This window comes from Sebastes umbrosus, chromosome 14 (genome assembly GCF_015220745.1).
Source record: "Sebastes umbrosus isolate fSebUmb1 chromosome 14, fSebUmb1.pri, whole genome shotgun sequence".
Lineage (NCBI taxonomy): Eukaryota > Metazoa > Chordata > Actinopteri > Perciformes > Sebastidae > Sebastes > Sebastes umbrosus.
Window position 1 is genome coordinate 30,576,302 of NC_051282.1, and position 15,780 is coordinate 30,592,081.

At 44.2% G+C, this 15,780-nt stretch overlaps 1 protein-coding gene across 10 annotated transcripts in view; it reads right to left on the reverse strand.

Annotated features, from left to right (window-relative positions):
* Positions 1 to 15,780, reverse strand: part of cacna1ia (calcium voltage-gated channel subunit alpha1 Ia) — a 218,964-nt gene that overhangs the window by 56,966 nt on the left and 146,218 nt on the right. For all 10 annotated transcript variants that reach the window (XM_037791666.1, XM_037791665.1, XM_037791662.1 and 7 more), the window contains 5 exons: positions 13,216 to 13,564; positions 12,737 to 12,829; positions 7,053 to 7,377; positions 5,376 to 5,770; positions 829 to 980 (listed from right to left, as the gene is read on the reverse strand). In XM_037791666.1, coding sequence (XP_037647594.1) covers positions 829 to 980; positions 5,376 to 5,770; positions 7,053 to 7,377; positions 12,737 to 12,829; positions 13,216 to 13,564 — 1,314 coding nt within the window. The remainder of the gene's footprint in view (positions 1 to 828; positions 981 to 5,375; positions 5,771 to 7,052; positions 7,378 to 12,736; positions 12,830 to 13,215; positions 13,565 to 15,780) is intronic.

Here is a 15,780-nt window from a genome sequence, read left to right on the forward strand (position 1 = left end):
CCAGCGAACACCGCCTAAAGCTAGTGCAGAAAACCAAAGGAGTGGGGTCATACGTTGGTCAGGCCACGACAAAATGAGCACCTAAGACATCACCTTCCATTATATATATATATATATATCTATACATACAGTATAGATATATATATTCTAGGGCTACTTAATCGCGATTAATCGCACATTTTGTATCTGTTCAAAATGTACCTTAAAGTGAGATTTGTCAACTATTTAATACTCTTATCAACATAGGAGTGGGCAAATATGCTGCTTTATGCAAATGTATGTATATATTTATTATTGTAAATCAATTAACAACACAAAACAATGACAGATATTGTCCAGAAACCCTCACAGGTACTGCATTTAGCATAAAACAATATGCTCCAATCATAACATGGCAAACTGCAGCCCAACAGGCAACAACAGCTGTCAGTGTGTCAGTGTGCTGACTTGACTATGACTTGCCCCCAACTGCATGTGATTATCATAAAGTGGGCATGTCTGTAAAGGGGAGACTCGTGGGTACCCAGAGAACCCATTTTCATTCACATATCTGGAGGTCAGAGGTCAAGGGACCCCTTTGAAAATGGCCATGACAGTTTTTCCTCGTTTGGAGCGTTATTTATCCTCCTCCGGTACCAATGTGAGCCCGCTATAACCTCAAAATTGCAAGATGTGTTAATGCGTTAAAGAAATTAAAATGAATTGTCGTTAACGTGTTATTATCGCGATAACTTTGACAACCCTAATTATATTATATTCATTAAATTGCGGCACACTCTAGGCACAACCTAACGGAACAATCAGCAGATCATTTCAGAGTTTGCAGACCTGATGATGACGATGATGCCGTCGAAGATGTTATAGGGGTTCCTCAGGTACTCAAAGAAGCCGAAAGCAGTCAGCTTCAGGATCATCTCCAGGGTGAACATGCTGGTGAAGACGATGTTGCAGATCTCCAGGACGTTGGTCAGCTCCTCGGGCTGCATGGGCGGAGGCAGATGGGTGAGTGGGGGGGGAAACAAAAACCAGCAGGTGTAGACAGAATAGGAGAGACAGGTACAGACATAGAGATAACAAAAACACCGTTGATATTAAACCACTGCTTTGCAATCACCACCAGCACTGCCGCAACAAAAGACGATGGAGCCACTGAGAGAAAACAATCGTGTACGCATCCCCATTTCTCCGCCTGTGTTGAAAAGACTGTCACTCAAACTGTCAGTCACTTGAAAAGAGAGATTCTCTCCTACCTGGCAAATAAAATTAATGCTTGTACACCTCATCTCAGAGAGACGACAGACAGACAGAGAGGAAGAGACTGGATCACAGGTAAACATTTTTTTTTTTAGCACAGCTGTTTATGGGAAATTGTAAAGAAAAACTCAGAAATAAAAAACAGCAAAGCGAGAAAGAGAATGGAGAGCGTGTATCGTCTGTGTAGCACATTGTGTGGCTGAATAGAGGAGCGTGTTATCTGGAATTGGTGACATGTATGAAACAAACACACTCACACACACACACTCACACACACACTCCAGTCAATGCGGGGTTTATTTCCATTTGTGTGTGAGTGAGTGAGTGTGTGTCATGCACGATATGGATCAGATGCTTTCTCTGATACCCCCTGTGAATTTCAGTTTCAAAGCCGATGGAGAAATAGCCAGCTCGGCCTGCCAAAGTTAGCAAAGCATGTCAGAGAAAAACACACTCTCAGCCCTCCCATCCCCCCCACACACCCTTTCCTCTAATCCGCTTTCTCTCCCAATCTATCTCCACCCCCCCCCCCTCTAAGTTCTCCATCCCCTTTTTTCTTTCTCGTTCTCATTATCAGGCAGACCCATCTCTACCCAATCAATATCCTCCTGACGATCAGAGAGGAGGGAGAACGGTAGGAGGAAGGAGAGGGAAAACGAGGAGCCAGCGGAGGGATTGTTTAGGAGTAGATGATGATGACATGATGGAGGAGAGGAGAGGAAAATACTACATTAGAGGGGGAGAAAGGGTAAGAATGATAAACGGGACTCGTTTGAGCTCGGTACTGTAACGCACACACATGAAACACGTGTGAAAAGAGATGTGTTGTAGTAGAGGACGGGGAATGTGGGGGAGAAATGGAGTCTCATCCCTCAGCTTTAACCTTGACCCATGTCCAGAGCTCACTCACTAGTCCTAAGTACAAACACAAGATATGAGATGTATTGCTATTGACAGAACCATCACAGCCGTTGACACCACAGTTTAAATCAGACCAAACACCATCATCCCTCCCTCTCCTTGCTCTCTCGCCCCCTTTCTGCTTCTCTTCTTCTTGACCTTTCATTCCCTAACCGCCGCGTGTCCTTGTAGCTGCTCCCGTGTTCATTTCCACCTTTTCCCTGATTTTCCATCTCCATCTGAATAATATTGCAGAATTTATCCTCACCATGCAAATATAATACTCTCCCTGTTTCTCTTCTTAAGAAATGTGCTCTCGCTCAGCGTGTGAATGTTGCTTGAATATGAATGAATGAGCTACAACTTCCAACGCCTTGAATTCCAATGTGCCGATGTCTCTTCCACTCAGAGATGTCGAGACGAACACACGTAACATGAATGCAAATAGGCAGCTCGTCTTTAAACTTTCATTTGATGACTTAAAGCTTCAGGAGGCAGAACATTTTTGGCGTCACTGGGCAAAACAATCCCATAATAACCTTTCAGCATATTGTAATTCAAGAGTTCTGAGAGAAAACTAGACTTCTGCTCCTCCTCATGGCTCTGTTTTCAGGCTTTGAAACATCTAGTCTGTGACGGGAGACTTTGACCAATCACAGGTCATTTCAGAGAGAGAGCGTTCTTATTGGCTGTGCTCCGGGTGGTGGGCGGTGCTTGGTATTTCCTCAACAGATCTCTGTAACAAACCTTCTCATTTTACAGCTAAACAGTACGCTACAAGATGTTTCTGGAAATATTTAAGGAGAGAAATAGGCATTACAGTAACAGAATATTGATTCAGATTTGATCAGCGCTGCCTAGTTTGACCGTGTGATCGGAGTTTGCGAGTGATTGACAGCTGCTCAGAGACGGCAGACTTCAGATCAGCTCTGATTGGTTGTCTTCGTCCGGTCTGTGAAATCTTGCAGATGCCGTTAGGAGCACCGGAGGACACAGAGGAACATGATTTTTTTCAGATTACCTGTCTCATGCACTACTGTCAGGATATAGAGACTGTTTCATTAAAATAACTGGTAACACTTCATTTTACAGGTCCGCAAATTTCATGGTAATTAGGTGATAATTAGCAAGTAACCTATTTGAAATTTCTATGGAATTACTGCCAAATGACCCCAATATTTACCACAAAATTGATCGAAAATGACTTTATTATAATCATTATTTAATAATTATATTTCCCAAATAGTTGGTAATTTATTTAATACATTTCCAGGAAAAGAATAAAAGTTAATTGATATGCTTTATTTCCATGTCTGCTGATAAATAGATGATAATTAGCAAATTACTTATTTGAAATTTCTTTAAAAAGCTCCCTGAATCATGACATCAGCTACCAGGTTACATTACTGTAGACAATAAGTCACACAATGGGGAGATTTGGGTCTGATCAGAAGTGTCTTCTATAAGTTTGTGCAGCGCACAGCCGCTCCTCAAGCCTCAGGGCCCTACTTTAACCATTAGATGCTATTTTAGCATATAATTATTAAATTATGTTTATAATAAAGTAATTTTTGATACATTTTGAGGTAAATATTGAGGTAATTTGGCAGTAATTCCAAAGAAATTTAAAAAAGGTTACTTGCTTATTATCACCTAATTACCATGAAATTTACAGACCTGTAAAATGAAGTGTTACCAGATAACTTTTTTAAATCATATTCGCTCCATTTCTACTCACTGCAGCTTTAAATGAGTAAAAAAAACAACAAAAAATTGCAAGCCATATCTCTACAGAATATTTTGTATTTGAAGCCACACACTTGACATGAACATTTCCTCTAAGCAGGGTGTGGTGCGAGTGAGGCAGCCCTGTGGTTAGATGGGAGAGAAGCACATCAGCTCCAGAGTTCCTGTTTTAGAACACAAGCAGTGAGACTTTCTGCTGCAGAGCAAAAACACACACTTGTGTCACTGCTTCTGTGTCAGCCTGTGGAAAACTGTGGAGGGAGAACGACTCCAGAGACAGACAGACAGACAGACAGACAGACAGACAGACAGACAGACAGACAAAGCGTCTGCGAGTGTGTGCATGCAAATCTGCATACATGCCTACTTTGAAACGCACTCGCTTGCTCGCTCACACACAGAATCACACAGGGAATTGAGCTGAAAAACTGCTGTGTAACCGGCGTCTGCCTCGCTCTTTCCCATCTCGCTCGTCTCCTCCTCTTCCTCCCCGAACCAGCGTTTTATTTTTAGAGTCTTCAGAGATGAGAGAAAGCAACTACTCTGTACGCTGTCAAAGAGTGAGTGGGTGGATGAGAGAGAGAGAGAGAGAAGGAAGAGAGAAGAGGGGAGACGCAGGGTGAAACTGAGGGAGGTAAAAGAGAGTCAGACAGTAGAGGCACTTGGGGTTAGGCGGGAAGGACGGAAGGAAGGAACAAAGGAGCGAGTGGGGGGTGGGGAGAAGAAGGAACGTGCAAAGGAAAAGGTGCACGGAGGGATTTACGGAGAAAATAAAGGGAAGTAAAATTAGCAAGGGAGGGAGTAGGATGGCATGAGTTGAGAGAGAGAGGAAGCTCTTTTATGTAACAGCTAGTGTGTGTACCTGCACGTTTTCTGTTGCACACAAATAACAAAAAAGATATTGGTTGGTGTGCATGCAACACACTGGACACAAATGTATTATACGCGTGCGCGCTCATATGCATGCGTGCATGTGTAGTCTTGGCAGGCTTCTCCCGCTCTCAGACACCTGCCTTGTCTGTCTCTGAGGAGCCTGGCCAATGTTAAAAGCCAGCTCGGTTTCGTCTACCGCGAGGCTAAATGTTTACACCTCTGTCAGGAAACGGCACGGCGGCGATGCTCTGCTCCCACGCTCATCCTTCTGAATGTCGTCGGCTATTATGATATTTCCAGCAGCAACACTTCATCAGCAGTGATAGCGGTTTATCTGCCGAGGCTGCTGCGATTTGTGGGAGTGAGAAATGATTACGCACTCTATTGACACTATAGCATGTCAGTCTAAAGGAGTAAAGGCATATTCCTACAACGAGCACTGTATTTACCAACATCCAAAACATTCACCATCTTTTTTGGCAAATTCCAGATGTTTGAAATCAGTTCACAAATACAGTAGATTAAATAAATAAAGGCCTCGCTTCAGTTTTAAAATAGCATATTGTCCCTGCATAGACAGAGTTTATGTGATATCATCTTACCTGGTTGTGATGCTCGATGCCCATGCTGATGGTGTTGATGAGGATAGCGATCATGATGCCCCTGCTGAAGTACTTGCTCTCCACAATACCCCAAAGTTTCCTCCTCATGTCATTCCAAATGTCTATACAATGTCCAAAGCACGTCCTCTTCCTCTTCCTCTCTCCGTCTCCCTTCTCCTCCAGATGGTTCTCTTCCTTGCCCGTCTCTTTCACCGCATCCTCCTCGTCTTCCTCCCCGTTGGCGTTGGAGTCCCCCGCGGCCCTGACCCCCTCCTCCAGTGATAACGCACACATAGGGCAGTCCTCGGGGTTCTGGGGGACGGACAAGCTGATGGAGTTGGCCAGCGGCGGAGAGCCGTGGTCCTGTTTGTTTGCTTGGTGAGGACAGTGGGAGGCTAGAGAGATGGGAATAGACAGAAAGGTTTCAACGATGTATTTTGAACAGAGGAGTAGAAGCTTGACCTTGACAACAGTAAACAGAACATCACCCCTCAAAGCAACTCCAAAAGATGCAGCCACATTTGTAGTCATACCTAGTAAGTATCGTATTTCATTTATCTTACAGTACCATCCAGCATTGTGTGAGCATTTTTATACATGAACTAGACGATGAAGTCAGGACGTCACTATGTTTTTATAAAGTAGCTAAAACATATTCAACTCTTACTGTTACACATTACCAGCCCAGGGAACAGGACACATCTTTGGCGTTGTACGTTTCTCCAAACTACGGATAAGTTGATACATTATCCTGCTTCTCACACGGCTACTTGCTAAAGATAACCATAATATGACACAAAATATTGAATTAAATAATATTTTATTGATTTAAAAATGATTGTATTGCTTCCGTTTGTCCTCTCGCTGTATTCAGAGATCAGAACTGCCTCCATAGCAACGCCGTTTTTATTCATAGCAGCAGTTTGCTGTAAAGAAATAACAGACCATAGAATGCCATAATTAACCAATCAGAATTGAGTATTCAACAGAGCCGTGTCATAATGAGAGTTACGTGGTATAATAATGAATATAAATAGCAAGAAAGACAAAATAGGGTGGCCACAAAGTAAACATTGAGTTCACGCTTGTTACATAACGCTACGTAAGAAAGTCAGCTAAGGGCGGATGTTATTTATTTACAGTAGTTACATTGTGACGTTACGCTGTGACGTTACGCTGTTACGTTACGCTGTTACGTTACGCTGTTACGTTACGCTGTTATCTTACGCTGTTACATCACACTGTTATGCTGTTACGCTGTTACGTCACGCTGTTACGTCATGCTGTTACGTCATGCTGTTACGTCACGCTGTTACGTCACACTGTTACGCTGTTACGTCACACTGTTACGTCACACTGTTACGCTGTTACGTTACGCTGTTACGTATGCTAGGACGTAGGACATTGATACGTTATTATTTAAGGACAAACCATGATCTTTTTTCTAACCTTAACCAAGTTCTCTTGTTGCAGCGTGATTCGAGGCTGATATGAAACATATTTCTGAAACGTTTTTTTTGTTTCAGAAGAGTCGACATTCAACATGTTCCGGGGTTTGCAGAAACATACAATGCCAGCATTTTTTCCGGCGACTGGGTTTCAATTACACGCTGTCTGAAATGTCAAATGTTACATAAGACACATTCACATGCCATTAGCTGAGGCCCTCTTACTCACTTTTTGGGTGCTTGGAATGATGCCGCTCTCCGTTGACATTCCCTCCGCCACGCCTGTTACCCCTGCCTCCACCAGCTGGCGGGGGTTTGCCCCTCAGCGTGTAGTAGAGCGCCGCCGACCTCCTCTTAGCCTTGCGGAGGACGTGGCAGACCAGTTGGAAGATCTCCTCGTAGCAGTCTCCCGGCTCGGCCATGCTGGCCAGGGTGGACGAGGACAGGCACTGCGCCCTCTGCTCCTGCATCAGCTGGTGTTCCCGCTGTTTGGTCTCCGAGAACTGGGTGGCGATGACCACCAGGCACAGGTTGATCATGAAGAATGAACCAATCTGTGTGGATGTGGAACAAGGAACAGGAAGTTAGAGCGTGTATGGAGGTGAGTCCAGATGTAGAGTACATGAAGTGTGATAAAGCAACACGGTGGAAAATGACTGCAGGGAACAAGAGCCCGAAGAATGAATTGTTCTGTTGAAAAGAAAGAGAGTTAGTGCAGAAATCCAGATTGAACTAACTAAACCGAGAGGCAGCCCTAACTCAAAATAAGAACCGCTGTCTTATTTAAATAATCAGCCTCAAGCACATGTTGCTCATTTAAGAAACATGAAATATGTAAAGAACTGATTTTCCAATGGTAAATACAGACTTGTTTTTTCACATCAAGCTCACACACACACTTGCTGATTCTAATAACGTGTGCCAATCCCCCTGTAGAAATGTTAGCACACATGCTAAAGGTCTCCGTGGGCTGGCTTTCCACCAAACCGAGGCTGATTGGAGCAGACAGACAGAGCCAACACATGCCCAAAGCACAGTTCAGCGTCTGGCTATCTTTCTTTTCCTTTTATTCTCGGACTCTGACTTGACTTTAACTTTCCCTCCCGTCAGCCCCTACTCCTCCAATATCTTTCTTTACTTTCCTCCTGCCCATGCTGCACAACACACATCTCTTACTCTTTTTTCACTAAAGAGCTTTCATTTTCTTCTCCTGAGTCTAAGCGAGGGGTTGGAGGGATGGTTGCAGAGAGGAGATGGGTTGCGTTGTGGATGGTACGTGTCGGCTGACCCTTTTAGTGGCAGTAATGGGAATCACTGCAGGACTGCTAAAATGACTTTTATTGGACTACTCTGAGCTGGTTACGGAACAATGATTAGATCAATAATGCCTAATGCTCAACAACTCAAAAACCACACTGCTGGATGGATGGGGCTGCTTGTAGCAGAGTGTCGGTATTGTTCATTACAAATCTGAACATGTTTCTCCTTGGACAAAGCTCTCAGAGAGACAAACACACAAACACACAAACACACAAACACACAGACGCCCATACTAGGGATGCATCGATACCGATACCAGTATCGGGTATCGGGTCCGAAACTGTGCTCATGTACTCGTACTCGCAAAACAGCAGCACCGATACCACTTTACGGCAGCGTGACGTTAACTTCTCGTCAGCATCTTTCGGGTCCTCACGCTCCACCTCCCCGACGATGCGGGCGAGACGGGCCGGTGGTGCGCCCAACCCCGCTGGGTCGGGATCCCACCTCAGCCGGCGTGCACCAGCCCTCACTTTCATTGCGCCACAGGGTTTAGCTTGCACCCTCTGACTCGCGTGTGCGCTAGACTCCTTGGTCCGTGTTTCAAGACGTTTCTCAGACGCACTGAGGACAGTCTGCCCCGGTCGACAGTTGCACAGCAGGGGGCCCGGTCCCTTCCCAGAGGGGAGAGAGGGCGCAGCGAGCTCTTTGTCCACTGTGCGGCAAGGTCCGGGCGGTGAGCGCTGTAAAGCTGCGGCCGCGAGCCACCTTCGCCCCCGAGCCTTTCCAAACCGACCTAGAGCCGGTGGCGGCGCACCGCCTCGTATGTGGGACTCCCCAGCCTGCCGTGTGACGCTCACACCCTCCAGCTGGCTGTTAACGAGGGTCTTTTGGCACAGAGAAGTACTGGTATCGGTACTCGGTATCGGCGAGTACCCAAATGTAAGAACTTTTACTCGGTCTGAAAAAAAGTGTTATCGGTGCATCCCTAGCCCACACACACCTACAAGGCCAAAACATTTGGAGCGGGAACACTCAATAAAACATGAACATGGATATACAAATCCAAACCGTCCGCCTATAGACTTTCATCCACAGTGATCAAAGATGCAGGACGAGGTGAAGGAAAGACTGGAGGAGCTGGGAGGGATGGAAAAAACGAGTCCAGAGATGGAGAGGGGAAACATAGCAGGGAGGTAGAGAGGGAGGAGAGATGCCCATCTGTGTCCTGTGGGTCAAAGCGGGTCTGCAGGTGTGGTGGGCTTTGATTTCCCTCCAGGCTTGCATCTGTGTGTGTGTGTGTGTGTGTGTGTGTGTGTGTGTATAGAGTGATTCTGATCAGTAGACAGCTTTGCGCATAATCAGGGAGGGCAGTCCAATATCACGCATTCAGATGATCACTGCATTATGCATGCATGCAAACACACAAACAGACAAAAGCATGTGCGATCACACACTCGCATACACAAATTGAGATGGCAGGCTCACTTTACAGCTGATTGCATGAGTGTGTGTGTGCTTCCATAGCAGCTGTCACAAACATCTATCTTTCTCTGTAACACACACAAACACACACTTTGCTAATAATTGCCCTCTCGGTAGCACTGAGCTCTAAGTCACTTTAATCCATTTACCCACACTCTTCAATGTGACACCAATAAAGAGACTTTAGGTCGCGCTCTTGACAGTATATCAAGTATCAAGCAGATAAGAGATGATGTTTGACACCTTGGAGGTCAAACTGAGTTTTGTATCTGGGAAGACACACTTAGAGGATCAACTAACAAGCTGCAACTTCATCACGACACACACACACACACACACACGCACACACACACACACACACACACACACACACACACACACACACACACACACACACACAGAGGAAGAAACTGGATAACTACAAAATGAAAGAATGAGAGAGTCAAGGTGACCCTCGCTGTGTTAACAACACCTCCGGGGCTCGTTGAAGTGCCTGACCGAAAAACTTCTTATAGTGTCAGCAACACTTCCCGAGGCATCCCTCAGGACCTTTGACTACAAGTTGCCAAACAGCCCTCGCAAAGGAATCCAAAAAGGGGGCGGCACATTAGTGTCAGTCAATCAATCATGCACCGCAAAGGGAGCTGCGGTGTGTTTGCCTGCTTGTCAGATGTTGTCTAAGCCATTGAGCTCTGAATATTGAACATGTTTGCTCAGTTCTCAGAGCCTAAATGTGACAAAGTTTGACTGCGGATCAGGATGTAATCTGTTCAATTCTATGTGTCCTGCGCTGATATTACTGTAACTGTAGTATGGGGCTATATTAGTGGGTTGCCTCCAGGTCTGAGAAGTGAAGCCAATGCTGAAGTGCCTTAAACCTGCATTATCTCTAACAGCCAGCAGGGGGCGACTCCTCTGGTTGCAAACAGAAGTCTGATTGTATAGAAGTCTATGAGAAAATGAGCCTACCTCTTGATTTATTACCTCAGTAAACATTGTAAACATGAGTTTATGGTCTCAATCGCTAGTTTCAAGTCTTCTTCAATACAGCATGATGTTCATTTAGTAAATTATGGTCCCATTTAGAGTCAAATAGACCATAAAGCAGGTACCGCTACCACGGCGTTGTCCAGTCTTGGAGTTGTGCGTGTTTTCATCTTACAGCTTTAACTCTTTCACAGTGTGTTTTCAGTTCATGAAAGTTAATCGTAACATTTTGGTCGCCTAAAAAATGTCTTAATCAGCGTTGTACTTAGCTTCATCCCTTCATGTCACTTCTGATTCCAATACTAGAATTACCACCTCGCGGTTGTATGCCTCTGCCAACCAGTCCAGTTGCATATTACATGCATGTCTGTCCACAACATCATCACTTTATTCTGTTAGACAATTGTGTAAAATTGTCATAAATTGTTTATGCCTAATTTGAAGAAATTCCCTCCAGGTGTTCCTGAGATTCACATCCAAGAAAACACGTACGGACGGACAACCTGAAAACATAATGCCTCCAGCCACATCTGTCACCGACGCAGAGCAAGCCCGGTCGTTGATGCCAATCTTCGTAGTTGCCAAACGCAGTACTGCAACTTCCGTGTCCGTCACGTGATGCCATTGGGCCCAAAAAGACATTTTCCCGTAGACTTACATTGGGAAAGAGACGTCTGGAACTCAGCGAATACATTTTTTTTGAGGTACGAACACTCTAATAGTCCTTATTTAAATCATTAGGTTCTTAAAGTTTTAAAAATGCACTAATAGCTGAAGCCAGAGTTATTTCCCTTCCTCTGTTCATGTGAATGAGACCCAGACCGAGGCTGGAGCGAGGGCTAGGAGGCGGAGTTAGCGAGCCGTGACGACGGCGTGACGGCTGTGCCCCCTGTGACCAAGCAATGTCACCGAGTAGACGCTACTACACCTGCTTCGTGGGCCCAATGGATGCGGAAGATCACCGGAAGATCCGGGTACTTCTCCAGTCGGAAGTCGAGCCATTTTGTCTTCATGCGCCACTGAGCAACTTTCATTTGAATGAACGGGGCCCCGCCTCCAACACTGTTCTCTTTTTACATGCATGGCGCAGAGGCTTCAAAACAGCAGACCACGAACCAATATGCGATGTCACGGTGACTATGTCCACTGTTCACTTCTCATATACAGTCTTTGAGCTGTAAAATCCACAGGCCATGAGATTGCAATCAATGTGGCAGCATAAACCAGGCAAAAGTGATTACACTGTGACACCGTGTCAACTATCTTTGGGCGCCAAAAGGTGTTTACACTGGCGATGACAACCTCAGGTCACATCTGCCAAAGAGAGGGTGAAATTTACAGCTGCAGTCACGATGCCAATAATCTTCTCAGGGCCAATGTTGTGAGCGGGGAAAAAAAAGAGTGTTTTGCGGGGCAGGTCTTGCACTCTGGTTCCTTTTCATTATCGTGTAGTGTGGGAATTACAGTACCGTGTGCTTGTGCTACTGATCGCTGCGTTTCCTCACCTTCCATTCATTCATTTACTCTCACTTGTCTTTCTTCAATATCATTCTGCAGTTCTCCCCTCTCTCACCTCCTTTCCTCTCCTCTCGTTCTCATTTTCAAGCTTTACAAAAGGCGGCGTGTCTATTTCGTATTGTGCTCACCTGCTGGTGGGAAACCTCCGGGACGTTTATTGTACGTCTGCTGCTGAACGCCGGTGTTACAGACAGCCGACGGCGTGCGAGTGCAGAATTAAACAACCTTCGTTGTGCCACCATCTGGCACTGAACGCAAAGAGCTGATCTAGCTCAGTGTGCACACAGTACTTTTCTCTTTTGGTCATACATTTTCTCGTCTTCTTCAGCTGTCCTTCCTCCTCCTCTCTTCCTTTTTTCCCCCTACTCATCACCAAAGATACATTTACATAACATCCACTTCCTTCCCTCCCTCAGACATTGATTGCAGACGGTCCTTTATGCTACTATTGACTTTCATAAGTCTATTAACACAGGAAATATCCTAATTCAATTTATTGATGGCAGGAGTCCACATATATTGGATATGTAATAAGGGACTGTCTAAGTACAGTTACACTTCATTATTCATTTATCCATTTTCTAATCACTGCACACTTAGATGCGTCAGTCGGTAAGGATGTAGCGTGCTAATAAATAAACAACGATAATGAATTTTACTTACAATGATGAGCAAAATGAAGTAGATGAAGTTGTAGAAGGAATGGGCATCCATCACGTAATACATGATCTCCACCCAGCCCTCCAGCGTGATCACCTACGTAGGAGGAATGAGTGTTAAGAAATAAGCATTAACGCATTTGGTGACAGGGCTTTCTCAGCAGAAAGAACATAATTGGAAACTTTACTTGTGCAGCCTAGTTGATGGACCGAGCTAATGAACATAGTCAAATAATAGAGTAGAAATGATTGGATTGGTGCTTTAGTGATCAAATGAAATGAATTCTTTGGATTGGATTTGAATAGTTCAATCAGCCGAAAAACACATCTTGTGTTCAAAAGCAATTACGTGATCAACATCGCATCAGTCTTTTAGATAACTGTTGAAATCGACTATCCTTTAATAACCCTAGTATCCATAATAAAAAGATTTGTCATATTATCAGATCTCACTTTGACCTCTCAAAGTTATATACAACATACCTGAAAGATGACGATCCAGGCGTAGACAATGTTGTCAAAGCTGATGGCACCTTTGTGGGGGTTCGTACTTCCCGTGTGGCATCGAGTGTAGTACTGGTTCCAGTTGATGCACAGACCCACCGCCTCGCCGGGGCCGCTGCCGTTGGCCAGCGGCTCGGGACTCAAGCCCAGCGACTGTCTGTGGAGCGCGTCCTCCCTGTCCAGGCAGCACGTGCGTCCTCCTTCTCGCCTCGCCGGCACATCGTTGCACGACATGATGCCGTTGTCGGACGCCAGGGAGCAGATGAAGGGGCGCTCGTCATTTTCCTCTGGCTGGTAGTACGGAGTAGGCGGGGTCATACCTGAAGAGCTGGGGTCGGAGACAACGAGAGAAACTTTGTTGGTTATGATATCAGATCTGTGTATATTATAATATCTACATTTGTATCCTTCACTCCTTCATATGGGGAGTTTCATGAGGATTTCAGTGAGAGGAGAGTCGAGAGGGGAGAATGTGAAGTACTCAACCAGCCTGCGGGATAAATGCACCATTGAATAGAGGAATGCAAATGATCCTGCATCCTCTCTCTATTCCCTTTTCACTCCCACTTATACACACAAGCATATCTTTACAGTATGCAACCCAGTCTAGTTTAAAAACACTAGAGAGGAGCTCCAGAAGCTGCTGACCTTACTCCACTAATAAATGAATCAGTATGGAGCTGTAAGAGATACAGTCTGTGTTTCTCCTGATGCAGCAGTGAACCAGCGAACACCGCCTAAAGCTAGTGCAGAAAACCAAAGGAGTGGGGTCATACGTTGGTCAGGCCACGACAAAATGAGCACCTAAGACGTCATGTATATATATATATATATATATATATATATATATATTCTAGGGCTGTCAATCCATTAAAATATTTAATCCTGATTAATCGCATGATAGTCCATAGTTAATCACAATTAATCCCACATTTATTTATCGGTTCAAAATGTACCTTAAAGGGAGATTTGTCAAGTATTTAATATTCTTATCAACATGGGAGTGGGCAGATATGCTGCTTTATGCAAATGTATGTTTATATTTATTATCGGAAATGAATTAACAACACTTGACTATGACTTGCCCCAAAACTGCATGTGATTATCATAAAGTGGACATGTCTGTAAAGGGGAGACTCGTGGGTACCAATAGAACCCATTTACATTCACTGATCTGGAGGTCAGAGGTCAAGGGACCCCTTTGAAAATGACCGTGACGTTTTTTCCTCGCCGAAATTTAGCGTAAGTTTGGAGTGTTACTTAACCTCCTTCACTACAAGCTAAACATGGTTGTTTTCTAGTTTCTGATACCAGTATCTTCACTCTAGCTTTAAAACTGAGCCGCTACAACCTAAAAATCGTAAGTTGTGAGAACACATTCATTTTGACAGCCCTACTATATTCCTTTATTTATGAGTTCAGGTGTCAAAATGCCTCTCTAAATAAACCACCTGAAGTTTCACAGCAGACGTCGGTAGACTATTAAACTATGTTAGTCATTGAACCAGAGATCTTTAAACTATTTGGTATTTCCTCTTTGTAGTTGGCTTTGCCATCTCATTTGAAACCAATACATATCCATTGTGAAGACCCAGAGGACTTCTGGTGGCAGCGTTCCAAACAACCATCACCACATCATGAGAGTTATTTTTTGCACCATTTAACATCTATCTAACCCTTTGCCTTCAATGTTCTCAAACAAGACGTAAAGAGCTGCTCTCCTTTGCAGCCATTCTAGCAAATAATACAAGTGCTTGACAACAGGATGTTCAACCAATGCTGTCAAATAAATAAATAAATAAATAAATGGTTTTGACAAAACAGAAATAACAAGTGAGACGTGCTATCTGAAACATGGACAGCTCTGTGCTGATCACCTGCTGAAAACGTGGAGCTCATTCGACCGGGACTGAGATGCAGTGTGTCCAGACGTATAGGGATTTTAATGAGAACCATGAGCTCTGAAAAGACACGTCCACATAATCTTCCAATGAGAACAATATCCCACAATATTCCCATTAAGGCTGCAACGATTAATCGATTAGTTGTCAACTATTAAATTAAAACTATTTTGATAATCGATTTGAGCAATTGTTTAAAAAAAAAAAGGTAAAATTTCTCTGATTTCAGCTTCTTAAATGTGAATAGTTTCTGGTTTCTTTACTCCTCTGTGACAGTAAACTGAATATCTTTGAGTTGTGGATGAAATGAGACATTTGAGGACGTCATCTTGGACTTTGGGAAACACTGATTGACATTTTCTGACATTTTCTAGACCAAACAACTGACTGAATAATCCAGAAAATAAACGACAGATTAATCGACAATAACAATAACCGTTAGTTGCCGCCCTAAATCTCATCCTTGTGTTCTTGATCTTTGTGGGATGTCCTGATACAGAAGCAGCTGTATGACGTCAAAATAAAACAGAAAAAGGTGTTTCCTACGCTAACTAACCAGCTGACAAGCTCATGATCGGAGATGAGCATGTTTAGCATCAGAATACAGATTGTTTAATCATGTAAACTAAGTCATGTGGAAACC